The sequence below is a fragment of the Antennarius striatus genome, chromosome 4 (genome assembly GCF_040054535.1).
Source record: "Antennarius striatus isolate MH-2024 chromosome 4, ASM4005453v1, whole genome shotgun sequence".
Lineage (NCBI taxonomy): Eukaryota > Metazoa > Chordata > Actinopteri > Lophiiformes > Antennariidae > Antennarius > Antennarius striatus.
This window is the reverse complement of record NC_090779.1, coordinates 15,793,439-15,805,722: the sequence shown is the minus strand read 5'-3', so window position 1 is coordinate 15,805,722 and position 12,284 is coordinate 15,793,439. Positions and strand designations below refer to the sequence as shown.

The window sequence follows — 12,284 nt, the reverse complement described above, 5'->3', positions numbered from 1 at the left end:
TCTTTCTCTCTAAAAGCATGACAACATACTGTGTTGAAAACATAAGTATGCAATATTTTCAAGTACAGAATTCAAACACGTACACACAGAATATCTTCTCTTCCTTTTGATTAACAGGTCATCTCCAGTGCCTCTCACTGCTCAGTTACTGAAAACATGACCTTGAAACAGCACGACTGGAAAATGCAGAATTAGCTGCGGTTATTAATTCTCAGATGACTGCCTTGCAATTTTATTGCAGATATAACCTCTTCATTCTCTTTCTATAGTTTTGTTTTAAAACAGAGCCAAACATCAGAAGTCCATTTAGTTATATTGCTTGAATAAACATGATGGAATAAAATATTATATAATGAGAAATGCTTTGGGGCTCAACTTGTTAAAAATTAACCAATATTGACATTTGAACACAGTTATTCTGTATTAACTCAATGATGTCAGCTTTACCTGAACATATTGGTATACAGACTTACCAATGACTGACTCTGTCTTTTTATATCATTAAAGACTCTTTGTCTGCTTTTGGTTGTAACAATGTCAACAAAAAATGAATTATGCAGCCCAATATCAATTCAGTTCCAGGAATGTTTGTCTGTGCAGGATCCTTTGTAGCCTCACATGCACTGTGCAAACAGTTACTCACGGGCCTGCCTGAACTCATACTGCTGGTATTTACAGTCAAAGCACCTGATAATGAAACATGACCTGTCATGTCAAAAAAAGAAGGAAGTTCCCGGCACGGAATAAATGAAATGTGTGTCACCTTTTAGGCACAAAGTTACATTGTGTGTTCTGTTTGAACAAAGCGTTTACCTGTAATTGTCCATCACCCCTTTTGTTGGTTCTGGTTCCAACATGAATGTATGGTCATTGTCTGTTGCAGACAGATCATTAGTGGAAACCTGTCTCATTCTGGTGGAGTATTTTGGGGACTGTGAAATGGATGTATGGATATGGATTTTTATGGAACATACTGTATATTTTAGTCAATCAGCTCCACCTCATCTGGTTTTTGTATCATTAACAACACGTTGACAGTTTTGTCCACTTCAGTGTAAATGTATGATTTTGTCTATCATTTTGTGTGTGTGTTTACAATAGAGAGGAGCCTCTTTCACATTTGGTTATTCTACTAGCTTTTATATTTGCCTAAATAACTGTATCCCACCTCTGCTTTTTTTATATTCACCTCTGGGGAGCAATGCAAAGCTATGTCACACTGAAGTGCTGTACTTTAACCTCCATGTAACCTGCTTTTTCTGAAAAGACAAATATGATTGGTACCATAAATAAGCTTTTTCCCACAAAAATGTTGACTCAAAGATTATTCATTAATGTTTTTTTGCTTCACTACATGTCAGACAAACCATCAGAGTAAATTAGTTTTCTCAATAATGTTTCCATGCTTTCATTACAATTTGCAGCCAGTGATGTAGGGCAGAGGCTTCTTGTGATAGTGATAGTTTTTGGTACTAACTGGGGAGTGGGAAAACACTGCCCAGCAGCCAGAACAGGTCCCCAGTCCGAAAATCTGTGAAAATGATGGCTGTCAGGGAGCAGGTGGACATTATCGCACTTTCCCACCCAAAACGGCCTTTCATTCTATTTTTTTTCTCCTTCTCTGTGTCTTGAGGCATACGAGCAGCAGAATGATGAGAATGTGGCTGAAAGCACTTGACAGGGAGCAAGAGCTTATCGAAGGTGAAACTATGGTGGAAAGAGTTGCTCAAAAGTAAGAAATGTGTGTTACATAGAAGTTATCTTATGGATTAGTGGATATGAGCCCATACATGTACACACACATCATACATTCCTGTCTCTGACATGTGGAAATCTCTTAATTCAACACTGTAGTGAGGAGTGTTGGCAGTGTTTTCAAGGTTTAATGACTGCCTGCTTTGTTACCAGGAGACATTATTTACATCCTGTTTCTGTGGACAAAACTGAAGTGTGGATGACAGAACTGTGTTTATAAGAATGCTCATGCCAGCTCTCGGTATAACAGCTAGTTTAGAAATGTCAGCATACCAGCTGCAGTGGTTTCCTTAATATTGAATTTCATATTAATACTGTACTGGCATCCCACAAAACACCACTACAGTAAACATTGGTGCCTTTTAGGACCACTAAGATATCAGATATGACTGCTCTGACCTCAGGACGACATATCTGATATTGTTTTTCCCAGCAAGGTAAAGTAATTTCCAAAAGAGAAACAGATAAAATATAAACTCTAAACAGACATAAGTTCTAGTCTGTAGCTTGTTTGTGTATATTTTGAATCACTCTTACTTGGATATAAACATGGCTTTATGAGTCAAAATGCTGTCAAAAATGGAATAACTTTTGTGTTGGTGGTAGATATGAGTGATTACTTGTCAAGGTGACTGAAGCGATGATCCAGTTTAACGTTTACAGACAGCGCCATCAAGTGGCAATATTGTATTATTACACTATGAATACCAACCTACAGTATTTATGAAAACGCGAGGAGACCTTTGATGATAAGGAGAGTTAAAGAGAGTTAGAAAAAAGACGAGCAGCGGTTTTATAGTGTAGTAAACAGGTGTGCAATTTCTGCCATTATGGGTTTTTTTATTTCTAGATCACAGCTTTGAAAGTGGTTTAAAAAAAATCTATAGCATTGTTTGAATTGTAATGACAAAATTTCAACCTGAGGAGTGTAAATGTAAGGTATGCTTCACAAACTTGTGTCAGATAAAGCAGCCATCAGGTTTTTTTTACCAATAACTCAACTGAAGTTCATAGATGTTGCCGTGGAAATGATTTCAATCACCGTTGAAAGCAGTAAATCCCATCACACATCAAAAAAATCTGTCAATCATGATCCCAGTCAGTGTCTCCATGTGACCCAAGTTAAAATAGAACAGTCACATTAATCTGGTGAACTGGCCGGGCAGGTAAACATCTGCCCACACTGGTGTTAGAGTGGGTGTGATCTCCCGCCGCAGGGTGGGGGTAGTTGATGTGAGTGATGCCTCTGCAAAGCGGCCCTGGCTGTGTGAGGGCGAGTAATCGCCGGTCTTGCCAGGACTCTCGACATCTGAGGAGTTTGAAGATCCTTATCGCCATGATGAACACCAGACAAACCCATTTTTACACTGAAAAAAAACAACATATCTTAGTACTGATATACATGAAATTACATTAACACAGACTGATATACAGTGCCTTTTAGCAGCTTGTCACAATCAATTGTTTTTAATAATAAACTGACTGCATCATTCATTTAGAAAACCCCATAACCATGTTTTAAATGATTCAGCAGATTTTTACATTCATTTTGATATAAACTTTAGCTGAATGTGTCATATATAAACTGCATGCATGGATACAAATCAGGATATTAAAATAACCCTAAGTAATACCATGATTCCACCAATCCTTTGCCCAGGGTATTTGTTGTAGATGGGTAGGGCATGTGTGGAGTAAGGGGTAACCGAGGGGCATCAGTTCTGGTTAAGAACTGGGCCTCCTGGGGTTTCAGGTTGGTGTCTCTTACAGATGAGCGTGCTTCCTTCTTTATGTCTGGTAAACACTCTGAAAAGGTCTGGCTGAGCCGAAACCTTCGCGCTCGTAACATCCCTAGTGACTTTCGATTCTCTGGAGCTGCTGTGACGCTGGGAGGTGGAGAAGGGGACAGCATGGTGCCTGGAGACAGAGTGAGTCGAGTAACATCAGGGGTTGAGATGTCACCATGTTGCAGGTCTGAGCACAAAACAAAAATAAGGGTTTAGGAAGTGGCATTACAGCCTGGAATAATATAGCATATAATTAGCTGTGTTTGTTGTTTATTGTTATTGTTGATGGAAGAACATTTTGAATTTTCTTTATGGTTATGTTTTTTTCAAATCAACTGCAACTATTTTTATTCGGTGGTCCAGCTCACCTGGGGAAATGGACTGGAAAGAAGAATCTGGAGATAATGTATCCAGGCAGTCGACGTGCTTCTCCTCTCCAGATTCTTCAGCACTACTGTCAGTCTCAGCACAAACGATGCCTTCTTCTTCCTCATCATCATCATCATTATCATCTCCATCTTCTTCTTCTTCATCACTGTACTTAATAGCAAGGATCTGCGATGATCTCTCTGTTTCTATTGCCTGGAGACGGCTGAGAAAACGACAACAGACAGATTTCGTTTTACCTGACTAAAAATGACACGACTGACGTGAGGAGTAAATCAAAAACTTACACTCACTGAACACATTGTATTTAAAAAATAAACTTCAAATAATTGTGGTGCCACTGCAGAAAGTTTGTACTTGCTGTGCTGCTCCCTCCAAGCTTTAAGCTCAGCGAACACATCGGCACGTTCTCTACCGACAGGCTCCTCAAGGTCGTATGTGTGTTCTGGCACATGGATGGGAAAATCACGGGGGATGAATGTTGACCTGGGTGGTGCTGTCTACGAGACAAGAAGGAAAACGTTGTGGGCGGCAGGATGGGAAACAAGGAAACACAACGGAATAAAGGCCTAAGAACTGAGTATATTAGTTATGAATGGACAGCAGGATGACAGTCAGAGCAGGTAGACGGAAGAGAAAAAGATAAGAGGATGGCGAAGTGACATCAGTGGTGTGTGTATATGCCAGTATGACAGACCCCATGACACCTGCAGTAAGCGCCCCATCTATCAAGTCCCCGTGACGCTGTTATACCGACTCCTGTGACTAATTAGCTCCTTGTGTTTACAGTATCCTAACATGATGAGATGAAGCAGTGATGTCAGACAGCCATAACAACCTCTCAAAGCCCATTAAGCTTGTTTCTCCCTTCAGTCACCATTAAATGTTTTGCAGCATGCAAAAAATAACAGAATGGTGCGATCCATTTGATATGGCATTAACAGCAATCAGATATTGCCCCCCCACACACACACACACACACACAAACCATTACCTACCCTCAACTTTTCTCGCCTTGCCCGAACACCCTTGACTGGGTTTCCACAGAACAGGATCTTGCCAGCCCCTTCATAAATAAACAGGTGAGACAGATAAAGTTTTATGGAACAAACAAGCCCATTTGATGGCACTGGAGAGTAAGGATTGCCGGTCACAGAGTTAATCTGAACAAATTCAGTGGAAAATTGCATTAAAACCAAATTAAATATATTGATGGATCTAATGTGTCTGCAGTTTGTTTTACACACAAAGATATGGTTCATTACGATACTATGGCAGCAATATAGAGAAGTTTATAATACAAGGGAGGTTAAGATAACATGGCTGCAACGTCAGTATGAAAAACAATCACTGAAGTATCTAACCATGTGTAAGGATGCTGGTTTCTGTTTCCACCATTGCTAGATCTGACTCTGCGGAACTAGGCCTGGATCCTGGACGGGAGAGACCTCCAAGCACAGTGGCTGACATGGGTCTGGAATCAATTTTGGGTCTGGAGCCTGCTAATGACTGGGGCCGGATGCAGGAGCGGCTGAAAGCAGGGTGCCCAGCTGAAGCGGGTCTGCCAAAAAGACATGCACCGTCTGCTGTTTCCACTAAAAAGACAAAAGAAGTGGCCCAAATACAGATCTGTAATTAGCTGGTCTGCACTAAATGATAAAAACCACATATACATGCAGACACCGTATTCGGGAGCTGCCTGACCAGAACTGCAGTCCCTGATGGAGTTGCAGAGAATGTCCAAGTCTTCCCTCATGGCACTGCTGAAGCTAAATCCATCCTCGTCCACCCTTAAGTTGTCTAAGAAACACAGTTGAGGTACCAACTCCCTCACTGCTGCTCGATAATTATAGTCTGCAACCTGCGTAGAAAGAAGGAAGGACATGCATGTATGGATGGGGCATGATATTAGTGAAAAAGTAGTAGTGAATATTATACTTTCGCCCTCATACTCAACATGGACAGGTGAAATGTTCCGCCTCATATATTGTGACTGTGTATGTCATGAACAATGTGTGGTAAAATATTGAATAGAATGCTGTCCCTGATTTGTTTAAAAAGAGAGATGCGGTTTTGTTCTATTGTACATCCCTTAAATTAATGTAACAAGCACATTAAATGAGCTGATCCATTACATACTGTACATAGAGAGGGGGATAGAAAGTCTAAAACTGGGACTTATACTGATGTCTGGTCTTTCATTAGCACACAGAGAACCAAACAGAAAGACAATCGGACAGTGAGGACCGAGCTACTGAGCAATCAAATTAGATTTCAGTGCTCCTGGCATTCACCAAACCACACAGATGCAATGAATGAAAGACACTGAAAGGCTGGCAGGGGAGGAAATGAAAGAGAAAAGAGGTGGAGAATAAGGGCTGGTTGAGAGGAAGTGAGCGGATGTGTGTGTGTGTGTGTGTGTGTGTGTGTGTGTGTGTGTGTGTGTGTGTGTGTGTGTGTGTGTGTGTGTGTGTGCGTGCGTGCGTGCGTGCGTGCGTGTGTGTGTGGTGGGAAAAGCAGGAGCATGAAGAGTGATAGTTTGGCAATAGAACAAACCCAACAACCCCTCAGTTACTTAAAAGTGCAAGCCTAATGCATATTCAGCTCAGCATCTCTCCTCATTGCCCTAGTTTCCTAATTAATGCTCTGCTGGTGAGAGTAAATAAACACATTCACTGCTGCCCAAAAACTCCCAGCACGCTGTGTCTAGAATCAGAAAAGGGTGGAAATGCTGCTCCTCTTCTGTATTTTCAGCTCCACTCCCTTGTGAATATATTCATGATAGGCTACCTTAAGTCATGGTTGGTTACTCTTAAAAAAAAGAAGAAGAATTGCTCAGTTTTTATATGTCAGGATCAAATGTCACTGTAATATAATAAAAAATCATTATGTCTGTGTCACGTTTCTACTGAAGGGCGTGTCAGTTATCTGGATGTTAGTTTGGATTATTTTGATGCCTCCTGCTCTCCCTGCCTCCATATCTGATGTGCTGGAGACCCAGATGTAGAGCGGTGAGATCACACAGATACTTTCATGTCTCAGCACATGCTAATTACATTTTCCATCATTTTCCAACAAGGACCACAAGCCCACAAGGACAGGAGAGGCAACAAACTGTATGGTACCTGCATCAGAACCACAAGCCACATTTACTAACTGAATAGAACCACCTGGCTCCTCTCTCAAACATTTAACATTTAAAAATTTTTTTTTTGAGAATTATAAATGTGTACTACTTGGTGCCTTAGCCACAGTAACTCACAATGATCCAGGGATTTAAAGTACACTGATCTGCATCAGCATGTAAACACAGACACCTCCATCTCATCTTCTTACATTTGACACGTCACATTTGTGGTTAAATGCTGGCTTTCCATGATGTCCTCAAATTTTTTCACACTCAAGAAGTTTGTGGATCTGGTAAACAAATGTTAGCACGTTTACTTCAGCCTGATTTAAGTAAACTCATTTAAGCGTCATCTCTGTTTCTATGAATTGATAACTTTATAACTTTTAGCTAATTTAACTGCAGAAATATTAGCGGAGCCTTACCTGGGTGACTGTTGGATTTGGACACGCACACACAGGGTTTCCCTCCAAGGTCAGTGTCTGAAGTTTGCCACATAAACCCAGATACTGAACCTGGACCAGGTCATCCACATTGTTTCCTTCCAGATCTAGCAGCTGCAGGTTCTCCAGCATGCCAACCTGGCTCAGGTCTGACACGCTGTTATAGGCCACATACAACTCCTGAAACACAAGGAGGGTGGACAAATATTACACTGTCAACCTGAAAGGTTGAGTGTTTATCATATAGCCTTATGTGTGGTAATGTTTAAGGCAGGATTAATTCCTCCGGTTAAAACTTTCAAAATATGTGTGCAAGAAAGACCTTTTTCTTTTGATCTACATACTGTATATGTTTTTAAAATTTAAGTAAATTCAGGAAGGCGTATGTGTAACTGTTTTAACCCCCCAAGTGACTTTCTAGGTAGTCAGCACTGAGAACAACCTGTATGTTTACAAATCTACCTTTAGGGAACAGAAAGTAGCGATGCCATCTAAATCTTGCAGGGCGCAGCGGGGCATCCACAGGACCTGCAGGTGGGAGAGGGTAGTCCCCAGATCTCTAAGGAGCCAAAATAGAACCAACTTCAGTTAGAGGCAGTTTCACACACCGTGATATGTGGAAATGTCTTTTCAGTTTCTTGCGCACTGAACCTCTCTTCACCAATATGCTGCCCACTTGCTTCTTCAGTAAACCCCAAGTGTGACCAATCCAGCAGAGTCTGAGTGTCTACATGCTCTTACTGCTCCAACAGTTCCCATAGCCCGGAACAAGAAATTCTATCAGTGGCAGTGTAGGGTACTTCCGGCAGTCTCTGCTGCTCTCAGGGTGGAGCACACAGCTCCCTGTCCTTTTGTTTGTCCTCTTGTCCCTCAAACGGGACAACACTCCACCTTTCCCCATATGGGGACAATTCAGAATCCTTGATTTTATCCAATGTTGATTAAATAGTTGTGACCAAAATGAACTGGTAGGAGAATTCAATACAAAACTGCACATAATTCATATCCTTTTTTCCCCTACATCTATCCAGTGTGACATATCTGAAAGTCGATAAGTCACAAACCCCTCGGTATTCTATTATGACACAGGTGGGTGAACCTGTTCTCCAAGTTATTGATCCCTAAAACGATACCAAACGACCCATCTGTTTATGTCTAGGTTACAAGCAGTGACATGCATCGTTCAACACAACAATTGATTATACAGTACATCCCTGCTCTGTGTTGGAAAGCTTTGGCAGAGCCTGCACCTTTGCTACAACCACACAACTTTTTTTGCTTATTGGATACACATTCCTGTGACCTCTGACTTTTCATTTTGCCTCAAAGCATTGCATTTTGTTTTAGATCTACCAGAGATGTTCCCCAAAGTGTCTAACCGCACCCATGCAAACACTGTGAAGCATGACAGTACTGTAATCCTTTGACAGCCTCCAGCAAACTATGAGATCATATCAACAAAAAAAGGGTTGAGTTTGGTTTCCTCTGAAGATACTGCAAACCAAGTGGAAAACAAGAAATGGTATTTATTTTTATATATGTAATTTCACACTTACCTTACTGATACAATCACGCTGTTGTTCATTCTTAGCTGCACCAGCCGAGGCAAGTAGTTACCTGCATGATGATCAGGTAGGCAAAGTTATGTCACGTAAGAGCAGGGAGGTTAGTTATTGGGTTCAGGCTAGCACACTTGAACAACTCCTAATTCATCATCAACCTCAATTAGCTTAAAGTGAAGAACAGCTACAGAGGCAGTCTTTACTAAGAGTCACACACAATTCTCTGTAATGCTTCCTGGTATTGCCATATATAGGAATTTAAGAAAGCAAAGACAAGCATTGAAGAGGATGTTTCCTGTATCCTTATCAAAGCTGATGATGATATTTAAAGTAATCATTTTACATGTGAAAAGCTTTGTGAGTCTTTATGGTTTTAACTGTACCTTTTCAAAATGCATTTTTAAAAATGATATAAATGTCTGTTTCTCACCAAAGTTACCCAATGTGTTTTCTTCTGTGTCTACTTGGATGTCCAGTGACGTCACATGAGAGAGCTCCCTGGTTCCACACAGCAATTTCTGAGCAGGACGGAAATTTAATAGAACATCAACTGACCTTATACTATAATGATGAGTTGGACTTGCCTTAGAATGGCTTTTTCAACATTTACCAGACCCACAAAAAATATGAATTTGACATAATCAGTTATGGGAAAATAACAAACTTTAATACCGTCTGTCAGCCTGTTTTCTAATCTAATTGTTGTTCACAGAGCTCTTTATTGAACATATAGGGAACGAAATACCAGAATCATTTAAGGTTCTTAATTATTAAAATTAAGGTGTGAGAATTACAATCAATCTAACAAAATACCTAAGGGAATAAACAGATATCTCAAATGATGCTTTAAGGCACATATTGTAGGCTAACCACATGAATCAAACAATGGAAAAGAGAGAGCATCAGGCTGGCTGTGTGTTTGGACCCCCCTACCGACCTACCAGCCTGTCTGGAGAGAGGTAGGAAAGGTCCACTGCTGTTGGGGGGTCGTCAGATGGATTGGAGGTGGGAGTTGGGTTGATGTGTCCGGATGCGCTCAGCTCGGTCACGGAGACCCTCGCTGTCCCCGGACGGACCTCAGGAGGACCAGCCGCGTAACGGGAGCTCATTGCTGCCCAACCTGAAAGGACCAGTCATAAAGGCTGAGTGGCTCTCCAACAGCTAGAAAATCCTAAGGAGAAATATTTTTTTTAAAATGTAAAAAAAAATTCTAACTACCGTTAAATTAGCTCAGCTAAAATAAAATAAAATAAAAAAGGTAGCGTTTACTTCTTAGGTATAATTAGATGACATAATGTCTGATGAAAACTAATTAATATTCCGCTCTGATCCAATACAAACGTCTGTCCTTTATAACTGAATGTTATGCAGGAGGTTTTGGTACAGACTGTATTTACCTGTTGCAGGAAACTGCAGGTGAAAAAGATCTCTACATTTCTCAGGCTGGAAGCCTTGCTTCGAACCAAAAGTTTGCTTGACAACCACAGATGACTTCCTGGAAACGACAAAGGAGAAGCCCGTGGCTTCATGGGATATGTAGTGTATATGAAACAGCACCAAGACAGACAATATAACAGTACAATGAAAAAGGGACAGCCTATATTTTGAAGTTTTCTGTGAGGGAAGTTTGTACTTTCATTTTGAAATGCGGAAACGCAGAGTTAAACCCATTACACTATATTTCAAAATCCAGTGAGTATTTACCCTGCTTTTCTTCTGATAATGAAGAGAAGCCATGTAGTCATAATCACTGTTTTCTTTTAATGCAGTCATGTAATGAAGAAAAATACACAACTGACTGTATCATTTTCTCTTCTTATCTTATTTGTGCTTTATTTTTAATTAACTTAACGTCTTGAACCACTTAAGACACACTGGAAGAGGGGGCATTTATAAACCAATCAGGCAATAATTACAGTACATGGTTTAATTTCAACTTTAAAACATAATCAGTCAGTGATGTTGTGCAAGAGGAATTGGACTTATGTAATTTTGGTTAATCCTGACTTGTATTTTTATATCCCGAGACAGCAATCTCCATTGTGTCATCACTGCAACTGAAAGCAATATACTCATGTAAGGCTGCCCAACATATTATGACTTTTACTATGAAAACCCACCTCTAACATTTGGAATCATGTGGCATCTTTACAAATTTGCATTCACTCCTGAATTTGATAATTACTGCATTTCCAAGACATGTTTCACACTATTCTACTGAATTGCAATGCCATCCATCAAGTAGTTTGTATGTTGTAGTTAAGAAATAATCTTACAATTGCAAAAACCAGAAAAATTGCTGAACCCTGGAACACCAACTCTATGTTTAATGAAAATATGATTGTTAAATGCGATCAAAGGAAATTGTGACAAAATCAAGCTCTATTAAAACAAATGCGTCCAAAAAATAAGCCAGCAGGTTTCGTAAATGCTCTTATGTACAAAATTAAAGATTCCAAAAAGCTCATTACACATGAATGTACACATTCAGAATTGTCAAAAGAAAACTAAAAACATGTCAGATCTGACACCTTACTGGTTCAAAAGCTAAAACTAGCAGCACACTTAATTTGGAACATAAAAATGTTCTGCAAGCATCCTCCTGTGGATTAGTTTACACTGTACGCTACAGTAGCACCCAGCATGCTGGTGGCCCTTATAACATCACTGTAGTATACACACAACAGCAGGTTGATTAATTAATTAAAACAAAAAATTCCAGCCTGTGGAATGAGTTTGTCTATTATTTGTAACATAATTATATGTAACATATATACATGTAAATACATAATTAAACATTAATTTGACTTAATTATAAATAGTATGTGCTGCTTAACCACGTTAGAAAAAAAATTCAGCCAAAGCATTTAATGTTTGTCCAACCTGGTGTGCTTTAACCATGTTTAGCCAAAGCCTTCACAAAACATGCCATGGTGGCAGGGTTAGAAGGTTAGCAGCGTTTTCCAGGTTGAGGTGTCCTCTGGTAGCAGGTCAGAAGGTTGCTGCAACAACAAACAAAGTGACCAAGAAACCGTGGAACCATAGAAAGATCCTGTCTCAGTGCATTACTGCCCTTTTGAGATGGATTCTGGAGTCTGCCGCTTCATTTGGATCCACTGAAAAAATTAATGTGTTCTTCCCTGTCTATATTCAATTCAAGTCAATTCAATTCAATTCAATTCAATTTTTTTAATTAATTTGTCCCCAAGGGCAATTGAAGGCA

The 12,284-nt window shown here is 40.0% G+C and overlaps 1 protein-coding gene across 1 annotated transcript; it reads right to left on the bottom strand.

Moving 5' to 3' along the window:
• Positions 1-2,944: 2,944 nt before the first annotated feature.
• On the bottom strand, positions 2,945-10,170 carry lrrc56 (leucine rich repeat containing 56). The gene is made up of 12 exons (XM_068312152.1): positions 10,003-10,170; positions 9,492-9,579; positions 9,056-9,116; positions 7,962-8,058; positions 7,482-7,679; positions 5,613-5,790; positions 5,294-5,524; positions 4,928-4,995; positions 4,287-4,429; positions 3,911-4,134; positions 3,390-3,729; positions 2,945-3,122 (listed from the first exon to the last, which is right to left on the bottom strand). Exons 1-12 carry the CDS (start codon positions 10,168-10,170, stop codon positions 2,945-2,947), a joined length of 1,974 nt encoding a protein of 657 aa, XP_068168253.1.
• Positions 10,171-12,284: the final 2,114 nt, after the last annotated feature.

Bases quoted from the DNA above. Each gene is read 5' to 3' on its own strand.
- lrrc56 (XM_068312152.1), bottom strand. From the start codon at position 10,170: ATGAGCTCCCGTTACGCGGCTGGTCCTCCTGAGGTCCGTCCGGGGACA. The intron at 8,059-9,055 runs GTAAGTGTGAAA...TTGGCTCCTTAG, and splicing joins AGCGTGATTGTATCAGTAAG to AGATCTGGGGACTACCCTCT. The intron at 4,996-5,293 runs GTTAGATACTTC...TTATTTATGAAG, and splicing joins AACCAGCATCCTTACACATG to GGGCTGGCAAGATCCTGTTC.